The 25,660-nt window shown below is 38.0% G+C and overlaps 1 protein-coding gene across 1 annotated transcript in view; it reads left to right on the top strand.

Annotated features, from left to right (window-relative positions):
- Window positions 1-25,660, top strand: part of TCF4 (transcription factor 4) — a 358,643-nt gene that overhangs the window by 210,373 nt on the left and 122,610 nt on the right. The window contains exons 6-7 of the mRNA XM_079717032.1: window positions 22,499-22,628; window positions 23,114-23,163. Coding sequence (XP_079573158.1) covers window positions 22,499-22,628; window positions 23,114-23,163 — 180 coding nt within the window. The remainder of the gene's footprint in view (window positions 1-22,498; window positions 22,629-23,113; window positions 23,164-25,660) is intronic.

Here is a 25,660-nt window from a genome sequence, read left to right as displayed (position 1 = left end):
AACATCCATTTTCCAGACTTCATAATTTATTGCATAAAATTATACATAGAGTTATTTTTACATTGAAAAATTCCTTATCCATATCTAAGATTTGTGTACAGATATAGTTTGTAATCTTGTTGATTTGTGTTCTCTCTTTTTCTTTCTCTCTTTTTCCTTCTCTCAGTCTTGCCAGAGGTCTGTCTTTTCTTCTATCTTTTCAAAGAACTTTCTTTTGGTTTTATTGATAATCTACATTTTATTTAGATTTCATATATATTTTAATATCTCATATTTTTAGTATTTTGAACTTTTTCTAGCTTTTTATATAGTATGCCTAGCTCACTTAATTTTATTTTTACATATTCTAATATGCAATTTTAGGCCATAATTTTTCATTTGACTACTTCTTGGGCTGCATCCCACAAGATTTTTTAATATACTATCAATACTACCATTGTCATTGATTTCTGTATTGTTTTAAATGCCATTTTTAAATTGCTTTAATATAATGTTTTTCATGATGGTCATGCGATTATAGTTTTGTTTTTAATTTCTTTATTACATTTCGAATGGGGAAATGGCGTGGATATTTCCTACTTGGGGGTGATTCAGTGAGATTTTCTTTGTGGCTTCATCTGCTATTAGTTTTTAAATATTCCATGTGCATTTGAAAATAACAAATATTCTAAGTTTTCTCTATTTTATATAGTAAACAATGTCTTGTTTTCAGTCTACTTGCTTAAATTTCTGAGAGAGATTTGTGCTAGTCTACCACTTTGATGATGGATTTATCAATTTCTCATGTATCTGTACTTTAAAAGTATACCTCAAAGCTAGGTCATAAATAGACATTAGAGGTTCATGAATATTTAATATTTTTGGTGGCCTAGAGTTTCATCAATATGAAATATATATTTTTTTCTTTTATTAATTTTGCCTTGGATTGGCTTTCAACTGATAGTCATGTTGCTATCTGTGCTTTCTTCTTGTAGATTTTATCTTACATATATTCTCTATCTTTTTATTTTTCATATTCTCATTCTGTTTTATTCTTGGTGGTCTGTCGCACACAGTGTTTAGCTTTACATTTCTCTAGCCTAATGTGACAGCCACTGTATCTTAATTGAGGAATGTAATCTCAAAATAAGCACAACAAAATAAGGTTACACGTATAGTTATTAAAATACATTTATTCTTGCCATGTTAATTTTTGTGTTTCCCAAGTTTTCCTGTTTAACTTCCATCTTTTTCTTGGCTTGATTACATAACCTTTGTTTTCTTTGCTGCTTTCCCCTGCTAATAATAGGAGAATTACACATCTTGTTTTTTTCCTTGTAAAAATTACTCTTTCATTTTCAACTCACAGATTTAAAATTATATTTCCTACTATAAGTCTAGAGTTGGTTACTATCTATATATTCCCTGAACAAGATAAGAATGAATCTTAGAACATTTTAAATTCCCCACTTTCTACTTCTGCCTACCTCCTTTACCTTCCAAGTTGAGATCAGTTTACTTCCTTCTAGATTTTTCTGTTTTTTTTGCATCAACAATTACATGGACTCTACTCTTGGGTTTACTTTCCACATCTTACTATTTTTTGTGGACTGTGCCATTTCTTTTTTGTTTATTTTTGTCTTTGTGGTTATACATCCTTTTGTAATTCTTTCAGAAGTGTGGGAGTATAAATGTTCAGAATTCTTGCATTTCCTGTATTGTCTTTATTTTGATCAACATTTGGAATGCAATTTTCCTAGATATGGAATTCAAGTTCTAAAGTCATGTTCCCCCTTTTTCCATCTCATATTTGCACTGGCTTGCCTAGCACCTCTCAGTACAGCACCTCAATTAATCACTGATTATTTCATCAGACTCCCCTCCAGCTTCATTTACGTGTCGACCCTGGGATTCAGGCACCCTGACTCAGCTCTTTTTCCTGCAGTCTTCTGGCTTGATTTATGATTTTTGTTTTCCCACTATAGAACCAATCCATCTACTTTTATCTTTCAAGAACAATTCAAAAATTCCTAGTTCATTGAAGGTGCTCTTTTTTATTTTTCAGCATTTACTAGTATGTATATCTTCTCTAAATCTACACATGCTTACAGACACACACACACACACACACACACACACAGACACACACACACACAGGAGCATTTAGGAGATGTGGAGTTGGAGGGAGAGTAGAAGCCTGCGTTCAATCTATCATCCCAATCCAGCCTCCCTACATAGAACTTAAAAAAATTTTTTTATCATGCTATAAAACACATAACATAGATTTTACCATCTTAACCATTTCTAATTGTATAGCTCAGTAGTGGTAAGGATATTTTACACTGTCAGGCAACCAATCTCCAGAACTTTTTCGTCTTGCAAAAGTGAACCTCTGTACCCATTAAACAACAACTCCCCATTCTCCCCTCCTCCCCAGCCCTTGGCAACCACCATTCTACTCTATGTCTGTATGAATTTGACTACTATAGGTACCTCTTATAAGTGGAATCATTACCATATTTATCTTATTTCTCTTAGCATAATGTCCTCAAGGCTCACCCATGTTGTAGCATGTGTCAGAATTTCTTTCCTTTTTAAGGTTGAATAATATTTCACTGTATGTAGATACCACATATATTTAATTATTCCTCCATCGATGAATACTTGGTTTGCTTCCACTTCTTGGCTATTGCGCTATGAAAAAGATAGGCCTGCATAGAATTGTATATATTCTAAATGCTTTTAAGTACAGTAAAGAAGGGAAACTGATATTATCCTCATTTTATAAGTTAGAAAACTGAGAAGTTGTCATTTATTCTTTCATTTTATTTATCCATTAACCTGGTTGTTAAATTTGTACTGACTCTCTGCTATGTGTAAGGACTACTAGGTACATGGACACAAAGACCCCCACTTCTAGGATCTTACAGTAGTGGGTGGAGGCGGATGGGTAGCAACATCAACTTGATATCCTAACTTCAGAGTTGGGTGATTTTCAGGACCATGCATGCTGGAGACCTGGGCTAGGTGTAGGGGAAGGTGGGGAGAGAGGTATCTCTATATCAGACCGATGATTGAGGAGAGACTTCCCAGCTGAAGTATTGTTATTTATTCGTGCTGTACATGTCAGCGTGGGTTACTTGCTGTGTTTCCACCGTCTAATACAGTGCCTGGCACTTCATAAAAAACAAACCAAGAATCAATGAACAAAGAAAGTTTTCCTGGGACTTTCCTGGTGGTCCAGTGGGTAAGACTCCGTGCTCCCAATGCATGGGGGCCCGGGTTCGATCCCTGGTCGGGGAACTAGATCCCGCATGCATGCCGCAACTAAGAGTTCACATGCCGCAACTAAGGTGTCCGCCTGCCACGACTAAAAGGATCCCACATGCTGCAACTAAGACCTGGTGCAGCCAAAATAAATAAATAACTAAAATAGTTTTTAAAAAAAGAAAGTTTTTCTGACTCTCACTGGCACTTCCTTTCCTCTAATGTACTGTCTCAGGGCCACATGTGACAAGTGGTCCATGGGTATATTTTCCTCCCTCCTCCAAGCAACTCCATGAACATGCACAGTTATCATCTCTATCCCACAAATGAAGAGATCGGGGTGAGAGGCAGTTAAGTAACTTGTCTAAGAAGACTTGAACCCTGGGATCTTTACCTCACCCTAAAGGCGAGACCCTTCATGGCTCTTTGGCTGCTTCATCCAGATTATTTTGGCCTCTGTTTTCTTTCTTTTTTTTTTTTTTTTGCATTACGTGGGCTTCTCACTGCTGTGGCCTCTCCCGTTGCGGAGCACAGGCTCTGGACGCGCAGGCCCAGCAGCCATGGCTCACGGGCCCAGCCACTCCACGGCATGTGGGATCTTCCCAGACCGGGGCACGAACCCGTGTCCCCTGCATCGGCAGGCGGACTCCCAACCACTGCGCCACCAGGGAAGCCCTGGCCTCTGTTTTCAAACTCTTTCCTACGGTCTGAAGCTCCTGTTCTTCTGGGGACCAGGTATGTAAAGCTCATGAAGGAAATATAACTTCCTGCCCCCTTGAGGAATTAAAAAGCACAGAGCAGTGAGAGTGAAGGTAAACACCAAACCTCAGAGGACCTCAGTGACACCAAAATAGCTGGTCACACATATGTATAAGACTTGACACTGCCCTTCTAGGCAGCTTATCCAACTGAAATCACATCAGTCATTCACGTTTGAATCAAGACAGGTAATGAATGTCACTGAAAACGTTTCAATTCAATGCAAAGATTATAAGAAAAAAGGAACCATTTCCCCACACACAAGTGTATAGCGTATTGCAGAGCATTCCCAAGTTATTCATACGAGAAAACACGTTTTGCCGTTTAGCCCTTTCGTACTTACATTTCTTCTCTTCTGTTCTATGTTCATTATTCCCTAGCTACTAACTGGCCCTTAGTTAATATTCTCCTTGCTGGATCCACAACTTTTTAGCTGATCTTCTTTTCCTGCAGATTGGTAGATTTTATTCCTATCTCTCAAGACTCTCTCATCCCTTTCTTCACATTCGGAGAGGCCTAATGAGATCTCTGAGCTCTGAAGTTCGCTGGACAGTTGTCATTTGCAATGCACTCACATTCAGAGTGCCCTAAAATCCTTGTTTGGGAAAAGGATGGGCATGGTGAGAGGCCCGCTCTGAATTAGGAGGACTTCCTAAAGTACCGACTGAAGCTCTTTGCAGTTTTGCTCAGTTGACTGAATGCTCCTCTGTAAGAACTTAAAGTTGGGATTGGGCTCAGAACGTGCTTGTTCTTTTTTTTTTTTTTTTTTTTTTTTTTTGTGGTACACGGGCCTCTCACTGTTGTGGCCTCTCCCGTTGCGGAGCACAGGCTCCGGATGCGCAGGCTCAGCGGCCATGGCTCACGGGCCCAGCCGCTCCACGGCATGTGGGATCCTTCCGGACCAGGGCATGAACCCTTGTCCCCTGCATCGGCAGGTGGACTCTCAACCCCTGCGCCACCAGGGAAGCCCGTGCTTGTTCTTGTTCTTGAGTAATGGAGCACCCCACCCAGAAACCCCATCCTCCGGGACACAGGATGACCAGGATGGGCCGCGAGCTGAGGGTGAGAAACGACATCATCCCTTTGATCCACTGCAGGACGCCTAAAAAACCTTTGATGTTCTGAAAGCTAAAAATGCACAGCTTTTTACTCCTGCAGATCGACAGGTTGATGTTTGAGCAGTAGCCAATTCACGCAGTTTTAGCGAACAGCTGAATTTTGGCTTTCATAAACATTTAATGAATACATTTTTATTTATGTCAGCTTTAAAAAAAAAATCCAGCTGCTGACATTTGCTCCCCCATACCTTTTTTTTTACCTTAATGCCAAAATTAGAGTATTTAAATATTTTAGAATTTCATGGTGAGCACCTGTGCAGGTGTGAGGGCAATACGGATGCACAGGGAGAGTGTGCAAGGCTGGTTGTCTTGCTGGGGATGTGAGTTTCCTTGCGAGGGCTGTGCGTGCTGCCCGCCTGTTCTTGGACCTCTGTCACTTCCCGCCTCTGCCTTGCAAAGGAATGGAGCATCGTGGCTCAGGGGCTGAGGGACAAAGTTGTGAACTGGTCCTCAGCTCAGGTGGAACTTATGCTTCTTTCTTGGGCCAACTGCTTGACCTTTAGTCCAGTGTCTCCCAGGACCTCGTCTCCATGTCAGATTTAACAATTCTGTGACCCTAAGAAAGGGACCGAGTCTAAATCTTAAAGGAATCTGCAGATTTTAACCCCACTGCTGATGTTCAGAAAGCATGCTGAGTCTCAGTCTCAATCTACTTTGTTATGTTTAAAACATGTAGAATTTGTTTTATTGATATGTTAAACTTCTGGAACTCTTTTATTATGGAAATTTTCAAATACACAAAAAATAGTGAAAATTGCAGAATGCCCTACCATCACTGAGTTTCAACAGATGTCATCATTTCCCAGTCTTTTTATATTGCATCCCTTCCACTTTATGCTTCTAAAATATTTTAAAGCAAATCCCAGATAGCATATTATTTCACCTATAAATATTGCAGGAGCATCTCTAACAAATAAGCCCCCTCCTTTGCTTTTCATGGCCACATGCTGGTATTACAGCTAGCAGAACTATCAATAATACTTTAATAGCATACCGAGATTTTCCCCAGTTGCCTTGCAAATGTCTTTTACAGTTGGCGGGTTTGAATCAGAATTCAACCAAGGTCCACACGTTGCATGTGATTGTCATGTCTCTTAAGTCTTTTTAAAATCTGTAACTTTCCCCATCCCTCCCGCTTTTAATATTATAACTGGGTCATTTTTCCTGTATAAAGTTCCAAGCCTGGATTTGGCTGATGGCTGCCTTGTGGTGTCATTTATCGTGTTATTCTCTTCTCCACATTTCCTGTAAACTGATAGTTGGATCTAAACGTTTCAGTGGATCTGGATTCCTTCTTTTTTTGGGATTATCTTGTATACATCATTTTGCTTCACATCAAGAGTTAGATAATATCTGGACATTCTCTTTTTCATGTTACTTAGATTGATCAGTGAATTCATGTGCTGCCAGCCTGTTCCCTCCTGTCCTAAAGTTTCCCATCATCTGTCATGTATTGGCTTTAGGATCCACTGACGAGTATTTCATTGGAGGTTACAAAATACTAAAGACAAATCAAGTTAATGAAGCTTCTTCTCTTTACTAAACCTTATCTGGAGTGTGATCATCTATAATAATTCCTTTTGCATATTTTTACAGCTTTTTATAGTATTTTGCATTCTTCCCTCTGTCTGAATGTATAAGATGCCTTGTAAACCTAACTCATTTCACTAGATGAGTTGAGTGTTTCCACTCTGCTAACTTGTTTATTTGGTCATGTTTTCTTGCACATCCGTAAATGAATCTTAAGTGGCATTGTGATTTATGTCCAGTGCTTAGACAGTTCCTGGAGCATGATAATGATATTTATTGAAGGAATAACTTTCATGAGTTGTCCATGTCTTCTAAAGACATTTTTTTGCACTCCTAGATTCATTGGTGAAACACAAAACAGTAGGAGCCTGAAACTTGAGCCGTAAAAAGTTCTTCATATGTCATCATTTCCCCAACTCCTTTAGCCATGATTGGCATTTTAGGCAAAGGAAAAGAAGTTGCAAGAGCTGTTGTCTGTGTTGGCAAAAGGAGGGAGGACGGCAGATAGGTTTGTGGGTGTTTGAATGGGGACAGTCTACAAATAAACAGGTAAATGTAAATCTATAAAAATATGTACATACATAAATACACATAATCACACACACACAAGCACACGCAGCTCACAGCTGGTATAGCCCAGGTTGCCCTGACAATTTTAGAGCTGTATGCTAGAACACTCTCGAGAAACTTGGCTTTGAATGTGGAACATGCATTTCAGAGCAAAGATCATGTCGGGTCCTGAGGGAAATGGATCTTTGTCTCTATGACATGAATGAAACCTGGATGGTTAAACTGTTTTGTATTTGGGAGTGCATAAAACTTGCTTCAGACAGCTGTAAAAATTATATGTCCAGTTAAGTAGTTGACAAATCAAAACAACCAAAACTTTTACTAGATATGATTAGTAGTTCTGCATATGAAAATGCTCTCCAGAAGAAATAAAATTACCATATAGCAAACAATAAGTAGAGGTCTACATGGTGTCCAAGTAGGAGATCTACTAGGTTTGGACAAACCAGAAATGTTCAAATATTCATGATTAACTTGAGCAGGCTAGGTGTGAATATTCTAAGGGAATTGAAAGCCACTTTTACTTTAAATAGGTTTAGGTGTTGACAGCGTTCCTCCAAAGTAATTAAAAGATAATTGCTGTAGTAATTTTTTTTTCAAACCATTTCCTTAAGCACTTTAAAAGAACTTTTGTTGGCCACAGTTCCTTAATCAGAACCTTTGTAGCCATAGATGTCTCAAAGTTCAGGAGTTCTTTGCATTTTAGGAAGTTAATACAGTGCATGTAACATGTACTGTGATGCAGCATCCAATAATGAAATAGATGACTATTTCTATAGCAAACACACAAGTGGTCACAGGTAGTAGGATAAAAAAAATAAGATTATAGAATATCCTCATATCAATTCAGGTCAGGTTGGATCACAAAACTACAAAATGTTTTCAGAACTTTTGGAAAATCAGAATTGAAGACAAGGGATTGTGGACCTGTAAATAAACAAAAAATAAATAAATAGATCAATATATACCTTTTCTGGAGGGGAAAAAAAAAGCCAAGTAACAAATCAAGCACATATTATTGTTGAAGGATTTTAAGCCCATCATATAAATGACTTACTTCTTTCAGTTCACATAAGATGTAGAAATTTAAAATAAGGAAGGCCTATCTACGTGGCTAAAAAAAAATTCAATTTAAACAGTTTTAGAAGTAGCACCTCCTGTCTACAAAAGCTTAGACCTTCAACCTGTTTGTCTCTCAACACCTGCTCAGTTGGAAGGTCTGCTGTTGCTGGCAGGCTTAGAGAAGAGCTGACTTGTGTGTGAGCAAAACAGCGTTTATCAGTGCATTTTGCTGCTGCGCTTTTGTGGAGAGAACGGTGCTCTGAGGTCCTTCTACTGCAAAGCAGGCTCTTACGAGCACCTCTGCGAGGAGGTGAACAAGATGAGGAAGCTGCAGTAGGAAAGTGGGAGAGTCTACATATTTGCTCATCGCAGGCTCTTCTCTAGATTTTGGTCACGAGCATTAGTAAATTACCCAAAAAAATGTCATACCCAACATAGGGAAAAATGAGACTTGATTTAGCTTTCATACTTTTAAAAATTGGTCAAGTGATCTTGGCCCTTTTGTATTAACATTGAAAGGTTTGTTTTCAGTATTTTCTACAGAAAGCCCTCAGATATTTACCTGATAAACCTCTCTGGCAGCTTTCACCTGAGCTATGCATGCACAAAAATAATCAGATTATTCTTTATCTTGCTGTAAACAAAGTTCAAGCAAGATTTCTGAACTGAAGATAATCTTCGTCCTGCCTTTTCCTGCTATCTAGGATTATTTTGCAGAACCCTATGAAGTTACTCAAGTATGTTATGTAAGCTCTGGAATTTGCCAAAATAAGAAATATTCTAAGAAACATCATGATTTGACTAAAGAATTGTGGAGGAATTGTTGAGAATGGTTAGACCTGCAGATACTTTTTAGAATAATTGATCACACACGATAGGTGCTGCTTTTTAAAAACACGCTTTTTCTTCAAATGTAAATTTACCACATCATTTCATACTTAATCATTGATTTAACAAAACTACTGCTAGGTTTTTCTGAATGTTCATAAACAGAGAGTTGCCACGGACATCTATGTCCACATATTTTTGTACCCTTGTCCAATTATATCCTTAGGGTAAAATTCTAAAATTGAAATTTCAAAGTCATGTGCTTTAAAAATTTTGCTGTATATTTTAAATTGCCTTCCAGAGAGTTTCTACCAATTTACATTTTCATTAACTATATATGAAAGTGAACGTCCTCACTGGCAGTTGAAAATTTGTCTTATTGTAATTTGCCAAATATTTTTTCATATTTATTGCCAAATTTCAAATTTATTCTTTCTGTAAAGGATGGTTCATATTCTCTGCCGACCGATTTAGTTTTTTCTTAATACAGTCTAAGAGCTTTTCATCTCCTAAGAGTATTTCTTTCTCCTTTGAAATATTTGTTGCAAAGATTTTTCCAAATTTTTTTTTGCATCTAATTTTTCTATGTCTAACGTCATAGCTAGCAAAGCTCTTCTCTATTTAAAAATTTTTTAAAAAGTTTTTGTTTTATTCTGTTGCTTTTATGTTTTATCCTTTGCATCTAAATACACATAAAGTATGAAGCAAAGACCTACCTAATTTTTTTTTTGTCAAACGCTGAACAAAGTTTTCGTACCATGTACTGAATAATGTTTTTTTTTTTTTTTCTGTGGTACGCGGGCCTCTCACTGTTGTGGCCTCTCCCGTTGCGGAGCACACGCTCTGGACGCGCAGGCTCAGCGGCCATGGCTCACGGGCCCAGCCGCTCCGCGGCATGTGGGATCTTCCTGGACCGGGGCATGAACACGCGTCCCCTGCATCGGCAGGCGGACTCTCAACCACTGCGCCACCAGGGAAGCCCTAATGTTTGTTTTTATGTTGATTTTTAAGTGACACATTTATCATAAATCTCTCTATACATTCTTCCGCACTGCTATGTCTGTCCCTCTGGCAGCAGTACCAGAGTGTTTGTTTTAAAATATATACGTATATGTATATATAGTAGATTTTCCCAACTGACTTCTTTGTAAAAGTTTTCTTAGTTATAATAATAATGCATTTAGTTTTCCAGGTAAAATTTAGAATAATTTTTGAATCCTGCGTCCTCCCTCTCCCCACCCAGTTTTCTCTATTGGGCACTTTGTTTGGATTTGCATTAAAGTCCAGTGTAATTTTGAGTTATCAGATGACTTTTATGCATGTACTTTTCTGTGAAACGTTTGTGTGAAAAGATTAAGAAATTTGGTTCCTTGAAAAATCGTTATACGAGATTATTTTGTTCTTTTAGACGTGTTTGTGTTGCTGAATCCTTTCATGATTTTTGTTAAACTAGCTTGTGAACTAGTTCAGGTAGGGTCATATGCTGAATATCTAAATATATTTATAATGAGGAATTATGAGAAAACATAATAAAATATATACCAGTTCTACATCCTTGGAGAGAAAATGGAATATAGCTGGATACAAATGCTCTATAATTACTATCAGGAAGCTTAAAAATCACAACCCTGTTCTAATTCCGTGAAGTTAGTTGGTTGCTTGCCGTTAAAATATCATTTTCCTCCTGACAATTTCAGGCTGTTTTTAAAGTGGTATGTGTAAATGTTGAGTAAACTGAAAGAATGAACACTGGTTAGTTCACCTCAGAAAGATTTTGTGGCACAAGTGAGATTTGAATGGAGTTTTGGAAGAGAGACAGGTTGCTGTTTCAGTGGGGAGGGGGCAGTGTGGCTCAGGTCTGGGCCAGGCAGCTGTATTTTTGAAGCTCTGGAGCTGGCTGTGGCTAGAGGTGAGGAGAGAGGAGAGGGCAGTGGGGAAAGACCCAGATGCCCTGGGACTCTCACTGTACATAGGCTGAGTTGAGGGGAAGATACCGATGAGGATATTCTGCATCTCCAGTGCCTGAACAGTGGCAGCTCACGGTGTGTGGAAGAGGGAAGAGAGGCCTGGAAGGTAGATTGGGGCTCGATTAGACGTGGGCTGGGGGTCGGGGGATGAGTATTTGCAAGCTCTGAAGGATTTTCTGAACACAGGAGCGCTCTGGGCTTGAGAAAGCTAAATTCTGACAGCAGTATATGAACATTCTGGGTGGGGCTGGGATGAGGGAGAGAGTAAGGTGGAAAGCAGGCATCCATACAATTTGGTGACATTTTTACCATGGCAAAATAATTGAGCTTTGAGGATGTGTCCTATCAAAGCACTGTACTTGCATCTTAGAAAAGGAATCAGCAAACACTGGCCTGGAGCCAATCTGGCCCACAGCCCATTCTTACAAATAAAGTTTTATTGGAACACAGCCTCACCTGTTCATTTCCATATTATGCGCGGCTGATTTGGCACCACAACAGCAGAGACGAGTAATTGCGACAGAGCCCCCATGGTTGGCAAAGACTAAAATATTTACTCCTTGGCCCTTTAAGAATATATTTGCTGGGACTTCCCTGGCGTCCAGTGGTTAAGACTTTGGCTTCCAATGAAGAGGGTGCGGGTTCAGTCCCTGGTCGGGGAGCTAAGATCCCACATGCCTCGTGGCCAAAAAACCAAAACATAAAACAGAAGGGATATTGGAACAAATTCAATAAAGACTTTAAAGAAAAAAAAAAGAAGGATATATTTGCTGACCTCGGTCTTAGAACATTGTTCTTAGTAGGTAGTGGTGCCAGTCTGGAAAAGTTAACATAATCAGAAGAGTTCAGACAAATTGTGCATGGATAGTCTAAGAAAGCTTAGGTCATGTCACTTCCTATGATGAAATATACCAAAACTTTGTCTTGTGTTGAAGCCCAGGTCTTAAGTCATCGCCTTGATGATCTTATTTCTGTCTCTAGTTCTGTCTCCGTTTCTGTGGCCATTTCCATTTCCACCGGCTGCATTGAGTACCTACTATCTTCTGATCCTGTCTGACCTATCCTACTATCCGTAGTCAAGAAATTAAAATCCCAGGGCTAAAGAACATGTTTAGATTTCCTTGCTGCGTACTCAGGAAGAGTAATTTCTCAGCCAGCTGTTTTAAGTTCTCCCAGCCTGCTTCCTGTTTGTTCCCCAGAGTAACCGTTCCCTTTAAAACTCTCCACAATCCATCCCTCTTTTCCTTGCTGTGTCTCTGTTCCTCTTCCCGCAGTGTCTTTTCTACTGGAGGCATGTGGCATCACTGAATCTGTAGCTCCCAGGTAGTGCCTGCATTACCCAAGCTGTTCCAGATTCTCACTGGAACCTGGCCTCTTAGGGATCAACCATTTGACAACTCGCCATGTTTAGGGAAGTCCAGCCATTTTTTCAACCAAACCAATCACAGATTTTAAAAAATGTAAACCTTCATGCATGTGTTTAGACGAACATACAACTAAATTCTTCATAGACTTCACAAATTCTGCCTCTTCAAATATATTTTGAAGGACTGAGAGAATAATTAGGAAGCAGCAGAAGTTCTGTGGAGAAGATGTGTTGAGCCCTTTGTGTATTAAGGGTCAAATTTTAGGTTTCTTATGAAGCACTTACGAGGTCGATGGTTCTCTTGAAGAGCAGTCCAGAAGCACAGGAAAAAAGTTGAGGACAGGACTGAATATGCAGGTGTAAGAGTTATATGTTTACTAGGATAGAGATGGAGAAGTTATCTTCATGACGGGAACCTTTGAAGTCATTCATGTAAGCATATTCACTAGTTAATTAATCGACTACTTAATTATTTAATCCAGTTGGCATTTATTGAGGACATACTATGTACCAGGGCCTATTGTACTAGAGGCCAGAAATACAAAGATGATGGAGGCTCATTTTCTGCCCTTGAGGAGCCCCCAGACTACAAGGGAGACATCAGATGCATAAATACTTCCTTGTCATTCAACATGTAATGTTGCAGCAGGTGAATTTTTTCAGAGGAAGTGCAAGGAAAAGTCTAGAAGGAGGAGGACTGAAATTGGAGAGGACTGCAATGAGGGAAGACTGGGGAAAAGAAATAACAAGAAAGAAAAAGCGTTTGAGCCTCATTAGAGAAGATAACTGACCACACTATGGAAATCAAGGTTAGAGACAAGAGGTTAAAATTAAGGTTAAAGGCAAGAGGCAGTGGAGAAGCAAGGGCAGTGGGCAATCTCAGAAGAACTGAGATTTCAGTTGTTCAAGAGGGCACCCTCGAACACCCTCACCCTCCTTGTACAAATATGTATGATATGTATGTGTATTGCTTGTATATAATAATATATCATATCCCATTTTAACTTAACATAATCATGTTATATAATATATATTGGATTCATATATCATAAAATATTTTTTATATAATACATATTTTATATATTTTATATGTATTATATAATTGTATATATACAATTAATTAAGGCTCAGAAAGTGTTAGGAATTTGCTAAGCACTTTAGATTATCTAAGTGAATTCTTAAAACAGGTAGTATTATTATAATACCCACATTTTTCAGATAGGGAGCCTGAAGCCTGCCAAGGTTAGACACACTGTACAAGGTTATGCAGCAGGTAAGTGGCACTCACACCCAGGCCTGCCCTACGTGACTGAGTTTAGAAGCGCCTTTGGACTAAGTTTAAGAGATCAGATTTGGTGTTAAGATGAACTGGAGAGAAAGAGATTGACTCCTCTTAACGGTGGGAGTGAGGGCAGGAAAACCCCAGTGCACAGAACAGAGGCAGGCAGTGTGTGGGGTAGAGGCTAAGCACAGGTTTTTTTTTTTTGTTTTTTGTTTTTTTTTTTGTGCTGTACACGGGCCTCTCACCACTGTGGCCTCTCCCGTTGCGGAGCACGGGCTCCGGACGCACAGGGGCTCAGCGGCCATGGCTCACGGGCCCAGCCACTCCGTGGCATGTGGGATCTTCCTGGACCAGGGCACGAACCCGTGTCCCCTGCATCAGCAGGCGGACTCTCAAGCACTGTGCCACCAGGGAAGCCCTAAGCACAGGTTTTGATGTCAAGCCTAACTGGACTCCAGTCCTGGCTCTGCCACTTGCCAGCCACATGGCATTGATGAGGCCACGTTTCCACCCTGAACGTCCCCGTGTGTCCATTGGGGTCCCATCTTCTGCCTTGTTAGTATGTATGTAAAGGAGCTGCGATTGTGCCTGGCTCGTGGAAGACACTTAGTTACGGTAGCTGCTACTACTGTCCCTTTCACCCTCACCACCCCTCTTATTCCACATTCCCCCTCCTCCTTGTCTGCTTACTGCTATTACTACTACTATGATTATTTTTTTCCTTCTTTTCAAAACAACTTTTTAGTGAAGTATAGTTGATGTACAATGTTGTATTCATTTCACGTGTACAGCAAAGTGATTCAGGTATATATATATATGTATATATATATATTCTTTTTCGGATTCTTTTCCATTACAGGCTATTATAGGATATTGAATATAGTTCCCTGTGCTGTAGAGTAGGTCCTTGTTGGTTATCTATTTTATATATAGTAGTGTATATCTGTTAATCACAAACTCCTAATTTATCCCTCCCCCGTACTACTACTACTGTTATTATTATTATTATTAGCAGCAACAGTAGTAGGAATGACTAATGGAATAGATTTATCCTAAAACAACAAAACAAAACCCAGAATAGTTATTTAAGTCCTCAACTTGATCAATAGCAACCGTTCTTCTGTATTCATTTCAATATTTAGTGAGCCTTTGCCATGGCAGATCTCAGGGCGAGGCTCAGTGGGGACTTAAGAGACGGATAAGTCTTTGCCTCGTTAACTACCACATAGACTAATTTGGCCTTCATGCCACATATTCCTGAAAGAGAACTTCGGGGGGGGGAAACTGTTAATGCTCATTGAACGCAGACCTCTTTATGCAGGAGGCCATGTGTCACTCTGGAAGGGTAGTCCGGACTTAATTTCAGGATGATTCAAAGATTTCATTATGGGGGGCTTCCCTGGTGACGCAGTGGTTAAGAATCTGCCTGCCAATGCAGGGGACACAGGTTCGAGCCCCGGTCTAGGAAGATCCCACGTGCCGCGGAGCAACTGGGCCCGTGAGCCACAACTACTGAGCCTGCGCATCTGGAGCCTGTGCTCCGGAATGGGAGAGGCCGCGACAGTGAGAAACCCGCGCACCGCAATGAAGGGTGGCCCCTGCTCACCGCAACTGGAGAAAGCCCTCGCACAGAAACAAAGACCCAACACAGCCGTAAATCAATCAATCAATCAATCAATCAATAAATAGTGGAAGTGTAGCAGTTACATAATAAGAATACAATATCTTAAAAAAAAAAAAGATTTCACTATGTATTTGCTACTTCTCCAGATAACCTCCATTTCCTCATGTCACACGGTAGGCTGTCATCTTATGTACCAGTTCAGATAGTTACCAGGATACTTTAGTTTAGTAAATCTCATACCGTTGGCTCTTCGACTTTATATGAGCACCTGTTTGAGTTGCTGGTTAGTAATCAGGATGAATGAAATTCTGGCCCCTGTCCTCCAGAAAAACAGTCTCTACGTGAAAATGGGTTTTATAGATTCTTCCTTAGAGGGGAAGGTATTATAAACAACCTTGAAGTGGAACCTCTCCCACCCAGTATGAAGAAGAATGACATGTGACAGTTCACTCTTCCTTTATTTTACTAAAATAGCAACCTGGCCAAATATACTTTTCAGCACATTTAATATAGCCACATGTTTATATTTATAGGAGAAATGGTGCTAATTCCCTAGTATGTTAACAGGTCTTATTCAAATTTGTTCTGTTTTTACTTTGGAACAAAATTGCTGAAGAGAAACATTTTAAGGCAAGTAGTGATTACAGCGTACTTATCAAGTTATATATTAAATAAACTTCCTGAATTGAGAAAGGTGCATAAACTGAAAATCAGGTAGTTATCTTAAATTCTATATTGTTTATATAAGATTTCTTCAAATCCACTTATGCTGTAGGTTACTCTTTGCTTTTGTGTTTTCTTTTTGCTAAATTTCTACCTTCTCACGAACAAATGTAATCCTCGTTTGAATATGTAATAGATGACCTGGGATTCCAGAATGGATTTTCAGAAACCAAGGAATGACCTCCTCACTTTATTGTATACAATAAATAATGTATATATATTTTTTAATTTGAGAGGTAGTCAAACAGGTGAATGCATAAATCTTGTCAACCCTTGGGCAGTTGTAATTTCCATACCAAAATGCATGAGTTTTTACCTGACTATTACTGTTATACATTAAGTATAGTTACCATGGAAACCTTTGCATCACATTATAACATTTAAATATAAGGTGTTGTGTGTCTTCATAGGAAAAGACAATATATTTAAATTTTTGAATGTATGGTGAAATATAATCACTACTAAAATGAATAATTTTGTTCAAGGTCAATTGAATTCTTTAGGAGTTATGTGAATTTCCAACCAAAACTGTGAAGTGCATTTATTTTTTGTGATGTCATGGGGGAAGCAGTTTTTTTTTAAATTGTACTTGCAAAATACCACATAATGGCCATTCAGTGCCTATAATTGGCCTTGCAAAGGGAAAAACAAAATTGAACTTTATTTGATGTCATTTTTCAGCGGCTAATGTAGTAGTAAGAATTTGAATTTATTTAACATCACATGATTGATTAAATTCTATCAAATATAATGCATTTCTTATTTTTGCATACCCAGTTGGTTAACTGTGACTAGTTTTGATCTCATGTATAGTTGAATTAACAGTAGCAGTTTGCTCATGTTTGCAAAAGAGCAAAATGAAATGAGCCGTTGATGTAATGCTTGTGGCAGTTCCAGGAAAATGGCCACTTAAGCTGAAATTATAGAGATTGATTGTTGGCCAGTTTTTTTATTAAGCATGGAAGAAAACTAGCCATTTCTTCTTGCCAGCGTAGCTCTAGGCCATGAGGCTGTCATCACTGTTTATATAGACTGCCATATTTAACTCTTTTTCATTTCTTTACTAGTGACTTTTCAAAATTATTATCTCAGTATATACTTTTCATTTGAAGGTGGTGTAGGGGATCTAACTGACATTCACAACTTTTGAGGAATCTTTTAAATAATAATCAGCACATCATAATATGGGGCCATGAATTGGAGGAAGGAGAGTAACTGTGTGCTGGACTCCAGCTCTGCTGGACATTGTACATATGTTGTTTCATCTGCTCCTGATAACTCTGTGATAGAACTTTTATTATTCCCTTTGTTCAGAGGAGGAAAATATGGTTTAGAGCAATTGCATCACCAACTGCCACTCACATTTCTCTATGCCTCTGAGCTAGAGTTCGACCTTTCTGTCCAACCTCAAAGCTCTCCATCTTACCTTAAAAGGTTTGGGTTCAACTTCTGACTTGTTACAATTCGCATTACACTTTTAAAGTAGAAATGACAGACATTGACCAAAGTCCTTAAAAGAAAGTCCTTGCTCAAGGATAATTTTAATAATTTGCATTTCTCTCCAGTATAACAGCAATCTTTTAAGTCCCTGATTACGAAAGTTACCCTTGCCATCTTATCTTTCTGAGTTTCCCGAGTCCTCTTTTGTTGAAGCATAAGACAAAATCAAAATAAACTATAAAGGTATATTCCTGGACCTTCAGGTATCAGGAATAAAGACTGTCCAGAGACTGACCTTCAGTTTTGAGCTTTGAAGTTCAAAAGCGGACAGGTGGAAATACTGTGTTCTTCATTGCCCTTTGGTGCGAGATATCTTCTGGGTTGCAGAGTAAGTGCCAACAGCAGCAAAATTATCACCCCCTCCTGCTACTATAGTAAGTCAGCAATGGCCCTTCTGTGGTCAGAATGGCAAATTCAGCAGCAGCTATTCGACAGGGATTTGCAAAAACTTCCCCATGGCTGTTAGGAATCTTATTCAGCAGTGTCTTTGAAAACCCAATTCTGTGCAGAATTAACTATGTAAAAATGACCTCGGTTGTGAATTAAGTTTTTTAAACAAATCTAATTTACAATTTTTCTCAATGTATATTTTGCATTTGGCACTGCAGTCTATTAGATCCCTCTACATATATCCCGCATTTGTAAGTTTTAGAGTGGTTCAGAATTTTATTTCCGTATTAACAGAAAGCCTTGTAAAATTCCTGGCTATAAAGAGTCAGTTCGCTATACAAAGCCACTATACATTACTTAGGTTTGTGATGAAAGAATGGAATTGCAGCTGTGTGAGTACTAGAATACCCAAACACGAATTAGACTCACAAGCATTTGGCAATAGTTCAGAAAAGGAGCTTAATCTGGTTTCATCTGAGACTGCTTTTCTCTGTTCTCCAACATCCCCCCAAGATGTTGTGTCTGATATCGGATCACAACGTAATGGGAGTGACGCAAAATCAGAGAAAACCTTAAGAAACCAGGGTCACATTTGATTTTTCCCCAGAGATTCCCCCCCACCCCGACTTCTTTTTTTTTTTTTTCTCTCTCCCAGATTCCAACTCTGAAATTCCAGGTCATTCACCTATTAGGTGAATTAATTATAAGCCAAAAAGCAGCATTCGTCGTATTCTGATCTCACTCATATCTATAATTAAGGGTAAATATAATCTTCCTTTTTAGAAATGTACCACCCACCCATTACATTTAAAGTGCTGACTGAAATGAAATAATAGTTCAGCGCAAGATGATTTTTGTTTAACAAGAAAAAAGTTGATCATTTAAGCTTGAAGCAGTTAGTTCTATTTTTGATTACCATTCAGTTATAAATCTCATTTGAGAGATATGCTGCTTTTCTGTTACCCAAGTTTTAATTCATGGATTGCATTCTTGGTTGCATAAGTAAAGTTCGATGGTAGATCAAGGATGTTAAAAAAACTCCCCACAAAAGCAATAGGGAGCAGGGTTGAGGATGTGTTAGAAAGAGAGTCTGAGACCCAGATCTGATGTGAAACAAAACGTTTCATTGAAAGGGCCCCTTACAGAATGGCTTCATTTGGCATTTGAGTGGCTATGTTGGGACTGGGTCTTTGCTGAAGAATTGATTGCAGGGGGTGGACCCCCAAATGTTTAAATCGAGTTGACAAAGTCAGTATATTTTATTCTTTGGTTAGGGTATTTTAAGTCCAAAGGGTTGGTCTTTGGAAGAAAATAAGGAGCGAATAAGGGGAAGAGATCGGCGCATCACGTTGCAGGCAGTTAAACAAAATGCTAAACTCTGGCTTTAAGATTTACAGGTTAGCTCTGCGAGATGCCACATCTTGCTTCCAGTGTTTCCTGGCAGAGTAAGGCAGCTCTCTACTGGGATCCAGCATAACCGCAGAGCATGAGCTTGCACAATGTGAAAACCCTAAAACCTTTATAATCCTGTTTAAGGCAAAGTTGCCCATTTTGAAAGTAGACTTTAGCTTTTGCACTTAACTTTTACTAAGTATAAATTTGTCTTCAGATATGTATGTATATATGTATATACATATATACATGCGAATATAAATATGTATATATACATGTAGGTAAATTCGTATATAAATGAATGCCGTATCTATTTTGTGCAATATTTAATTTACCTTATTAAATTGAATGGCATTAACTTTTTAAAATTCATAAACTCAGGTTTTCAGCCGGTGGAAAAAATATTTTTATCTTTCTCATAGCTAAAGAGTTAAGTGCGTGATGTAAAGGCCAGACAATAGTAAATGGTCATTGTTCATTTACAAATGTATTCTACAATAGGAACACATATTTATATCTTAATTTTCCCTAGGGGGGTGATTAGAGCCTCCCTTAAGTGTGAGGAAATGCTTATTTTTGTATGCTTTAGAAGAATGATTCTATTGTCTGAGTAAACGAGAAAAAGGAACAAACAGATCTGAAAAGAAAAAAACAGGAATGTGCTTTGTCAAAAAAAAAAAAAAGAGAGAAAGAAAGATTAGCACGAGCCACTAGATGTTTGTAAGTGCTATCTGCTCTCAGTCCTGTGTCACTATACATAGCTCACGTCATGTAAGAGTTGGATGCGTGATTTATTTACCACTGGCCCATGAAATGACTTTCTTTAAAATTAACAGCAGTGAGGTCAGCCACAGCCAGTTAGCTATCTAGTTATCATTTTATATTTTTCACAGCTCTATTGTGAATGCTGCTCAAACACAGTACAGCAAGCCTGTTTGTTTTTATGTTGACCTATTGAATGCATCTACTTCCTTGGGAGGGAAAACCTTTGCCACCAGGACCAACAAGAATTAAGCAATGGTTAAGCTCATTAAAATGACAGGCAAGCACTTCGACCTATCCGCTCAGCCCTTTTTGGAATACTCTGTATAATTTTGGAAAAAGAAAATTGCAGAAATAGGGGTAATGTCTAAACTACGGAGTTATCAATAATATCATTCTCGACCTCCTCTTTCCAATGAAATGAAGGCTCATTTGTAGATTTCCCAAACTGTAAAGAGGTTGTGATTTAAATCATTCATGGCTTTATTGATGGAAATTGCAAAGAAAACTTGGACTTAGGTAAACAGACTGTCAGTAAGATTTACCAAGAGCGAAATATCAGGTTGAGATTCCAAAATTTTTAAATGCCACCCCTAAAGTGATAAAGAAATCATTTGATGTTATACTGTTGGATTCCTGATTTATAGAGAACTATTATAAAGAGCCCTCTATTTTAGGTTGTCATCGCCTTGCATTTTGTTATCTTTCCTAAATTCGGAAGAGGCAGTAATTGAATATTCGGATGTCAGATTTTTGTCTGGTACATGATCTGGTTGTATCAGGTATTTAGTAAATATTAAGATATTCGAAATGAGTTGATACTCAAAATGTCCTTCCATCCTAAATTCTCATCCTCAAAGTTTTATTTTAAAGTAATGTTTATTATGTGTCCCTTGGAGAAGTCTTAAACTGGAAGCAGTGAAGGCAAGCTTGTCAGTAGCTGATTAGTCCTTTATATATTACCCAACCAGCCCTCACAAAAATCCCTCGGAAGAGAGAGGTTCTCTTTATGATATTTAGCTATATGGTGGTGGAAAGGGGAGGTTTGAATTTTTGATTTTCCAGCTTATGGGTCATATTTGACCAACTGCTTTCACTAGAAGACATGCCACTTTGTTGAGCTATTTAGGAATCAAAAAGACTGTCTTAATTTAAAACAAGGACCCTTTGTTTTAGTTGGTGACTGCCTTGTGAAATTTTTCAGTTCTCAGCGGGTTAACCAGGGAACAGGGGCAGAGTCATAATTGGCCTATTTAGAGTATTTTGCATGTGAATAGTGTGTTAGTGAAGCATCCCTAAGTCTGTTGTGAGTGACATGGTGATTAGAATTTAGATTAGGGAAAACACATTCTGTACTTTATCAAGGACAGTAATTAGTTCAGTCAGTAAAAGTTGATTACAAGTAACGATAAAGTTAGATTTTTAGTACTTAATTTTAAAATTTCTTTATTAAATAGTAAATTTGTTCTTAATATAAATGGTAGTATCTACACTGGTTTTCTTGCATATCAGAATAATTAAAAGAACAATGTGTTCAATGCAGAGTATAATCAGGCGATTTATATATTATGGGTAAGTTTCTATGTAGCTTTTAGAGACTGTGATATTATTATATAATTTTTCGTACGTCATCGTTTTCGAAAGTTTAGTGATTTGTCACGCCATGATAAGTTAGTGATATTTGGGAAAGTTTTCTAGTGTTCAGGTAAATGTTTCATTTTGGGGGATGTGTTTTCGTTTCTGATAGTCCTCAAGAGGGCATTCTGAAGTCCTTTAATGTGTTCCTGTTAGCTTAGAATGCCTACTATTTCTATAATTTGGGGAGCCAGTGTGAGGATTTGAATTTCCTCCTGGTTCAGTTGGCATTTTCTATTCTGGGGGTGCTGTGTGAATTCGTGGAGGGTCACGCAGAGAGGCAGACCTCCCAGCTGAAATGAGCATCTACAGTCTCCCCCAGTGTGAGCAGCAGGGGGAAATGGTGTGCGTTCGAAAAATCAGATTCTCCCTGGTTCTTGTTAAGGGAAAGGCATGACTAGTTCCCAGATATGAGCCTATCTCTAGATAAAGAAAATATTAGCCTTGCATAAATGCCCTTTACTTATGAGATGAAAATGTTAGTCGTCTTAAAAGATGAAAATCTCATTTAATGAACATCACTGTCTACCTTCCTCTCCAAAGTAAAGAACTAAAAATTCACAAACTTTGGGATAGCTTCTTAGAGGGCTTTTCTTTCGCTTTCTGTCATGTTGGGTTTTAATTGTTTCAGCTTAGCAGATGCTGTTTCCTTTATTGCATTGGTTTAAGTACTAACAATCAGTTGGGGGGTGGCAATGTAAAAACTTAACCTTATATGTTTGTTTTTCCTTTTTAACCTTTTAGCAGAGTCTCCTTGGAGGTGACATGGATATGGGCAACCCAGGAACCCTTTCGCCCACCAAACCTGGTTCCCAGTATTATCAGTATTCTAGCAATAACCCCCGAAGGAGGCCTCTCCACAGTAGTGCCCTGGGTAAGGTATTCCTCTGTTTGAATGCCTGAGTGATTATTAGTAGCTTTTTCTTCTTTTTCTTTCTTTCTTAATATCATCTTCTCAAACTATCCTCACCCCACCCCCCGAAAAGCCATAAAATTGTGCTCAATTGTCGGGCTCATGACTCTCCCACCACCCTACCCCAGTAATACGTTGGGTGGGTATGTTAACTTCTAGTAGCAGGAGAACTATTTTGGTGTATGCTTATTTCTTGTTTTCTCTTGGCCGCCCATCTAAGGAACCTCTTTTAAAAACCAGAGCATTAAAAAGTTAAATCTCTTCATTTTTATGAAAGAGGCAGGATTTGATTTCTGCCAGAAGAAAAGATGATAGCGGTACCGACATTTTGCTAAAGTCACAATTTAAGAAAATCTGGTCGAATCTAAATGGCTTCGTGGTATAATCTCTTTTAGTTAGGAGAATGGGCATGCAGGGGACCTCACAGCCTCCTCATTTTCTTTCAGAGGTTCAGACAAAGAAAGTTCGAAAAGTTCCTCCAGGTTTGCCATCTTCAGTAAGTACTGCTTGTTTCTGCTTTGTATATTGTTTATTTTGTTCTGCTTTGTATTGATGCCAAGGAGATAGCAGTAAATGAGGTTCCATCCGCCAGAGTGGTGTGTTTATCTAGAATGTGGCCGAGGTAGAAATGCCCTGCACCTCCAGCCACCTGACCCATGTTGGAGTGATTAATTGCATATCCTGGAAGACTGGGTGGGTGTGTTGATATTCAGCTGGTTAAGCTCTGAAGAGAGCCTTGAAAAGGTGCCTGAAGTTCGAGGAGTTTTACCTGCACAGAGCTTTCAGGAGAATGAGTATTAGTTTCACGTGTTGGTTAAATTCTTTGTCGGTATTATGATGATTTATGGATTTGCATGCGAAAGGAGATTTGTGGAGAGGATTTAGGAAAAATTTACATGGGTTTCAGCCCAGAGTGCAGGGAGAATGTCTCTATTTTCTAGAGAGGGGACTGAATAAAGGCTGCAAAGGTAGCTGCATCAGTAGCCATTTGTGTCTGGAATACCAGGTGGCAACTAGAAGAATCCAGCTGGAACCAAAGGCATTCTGGGTCTTTTTAATACCTGGTGCTATAAGCAGGGGTTGCTGCGGTCTCTCCAGTTGCCAACACAGCAAAAGTTGGTTGTAATCATAGTTAAATACATGATATCTTATTTTCAATCCATATATATATTTTTTTTCTAATTCGAGCTCCTAGATAATTTAATTTTGTTTAGAACTGACCTGTTTCTAGAAATTTCCCCCGTATGTAGAATAAAACTATGAGTTTTTCTTTTCTTGTCTCCTGCTTACTTTCTCCTTTTTTTTGTTCTTCCTTCCTGCCTATGATATATATATATATATATATATATATATATATATATATATAGTTTTAATTTAATTCTGTGTTCTATAGGGCACTAGTATTCATTGAAAAGAATGCTAATGAACCTTATACGTTTTTGTACTCTAAAATAAAATTATATTTAGATTTCTGAAAATAATATTACCAATCAGTGCTCGCATATTAGTTTTATTTCATTTTTAATAAATTAGAAGAATAATAGGTTTTGCAAATGTGCTGAGATTAGATTAACCCAAACACCTGTGTGTTTGACTTGATTTCAGTTCAGTGCATCCAAAAAATTATTAAGCGAATATAACAGAATAAGTCTTATCAGGGAGAAAAAACAAATTTTGTATGCTGATTATCATAGACTCAGTAATGTTGAAGAAGCGTCACAAAATTATCCATAAATATATAAAAATATTGTGTAAATAAAACTGCCAATGGTGTATAAAACAGTCGCTTTGGACTACAAATAAGTCATTTAAAAACATACTGAGTGGTTTATTCTTTGAATTTCTATGTCGTCTTGAAATTGGCTAATATCCCTGCAGGTTTTTATAAGCATATTTTAAGCTTGAAATTTGTGGTAGATTTAATGTAGATGAAACTTTAGCTTTTAATAGCTTTTATGACAACTTCAAATGATATAGTCCTCACAGCTGTTTACATTTTAAACATGCCTGAACCTAATACGGACAGTAAGTGGACCTTTGAATGTTCTAAAATGATAGAATAGCTCTTTGCTATAAAAGCCATGCAAAACTTAAAGCTATAGTACACTGTTTATGCCTCATATTCAAATAAACTTAGTTTATTTTTTTCCAGTGCTAAAATTATGCAGAAATTTACACAGTTTCTACGGAGTGCTTTAGTGTGGCAGTAGATACTATCTATCCATTTAATCATTGTCAACAACAGTTTCTCATAATTCATTGTAAATTTTTAAGTATTTCTGTAGAGCTAACTGGCCACTATAGAAAATTTCACTGGTATAGCTTTTTCCTTTGCTGTTAAGACAATTATGTGTTGCTGATATGTTGTCATATGTTCAGAAGTATAAAAGTATCTTTCCTTTCTTCCCAGTAAATCAGGAATTGGAAATGTAGTTTGTATTATTTAATTTTTGGCTTTTGGCGGTCAGCTTAGGGTTTCCTCTTCTTTGAGAATTTATGTTGGCTGAACGTTTTAATTGTCCTTAAGGAACATTTTGGTATTTTGGTCCATAAGGAACTCTTTTTTGAAAGATAAGGAGGAAAACTCAGTTGAAATGGAAATTTTATCCTTGTTTTTTTTTATTTGTTTTGTTTTTTGTTTGTTTTAAGCAAGAAGTTAGTTTGGTGGATTTTAGAATCCAATCATCTATTTATTGTCATTACTTAAACAAATCTCAGCTCTCTTTTAATAGCAATTTAACTTAGTTTATGTTAGCTTTGTTATATGAATTGGATTACTCATTACTGATAACAAAATCCACATGCCTTATCACTGCACAAAATATATATTTCAGTTTGATCTAAAGAGACGATCTGTATTAGATACTGTAACACTTTTGCCCCAGTAGATCTATATTTTTGTATATTTAGACCTCTGCCATGCTTAGTCCTTCTTTTAAGCTCAAGTAATTTTTATCCCAAAAGAGATACTTCTAAAACTTACTTCAATATGT

Source organism: Hyperoodon ampullatus, assembly GCF_949752795.1.
Source record: "Hyperoodon ampullatus genome assembly, chromosome: 13".
NCBI lineage: Eukaryota > Metazoa > Chordata > Mammalia > Artiodactyla > Ziphiidae > Hyperoodon > Hyperoodon ampullatus.
The sequence above is the reverse complement of the archived record's forward strand: the minus strand, read 5'-3'. Positions and strand labels throughout refer to the sequence as shown.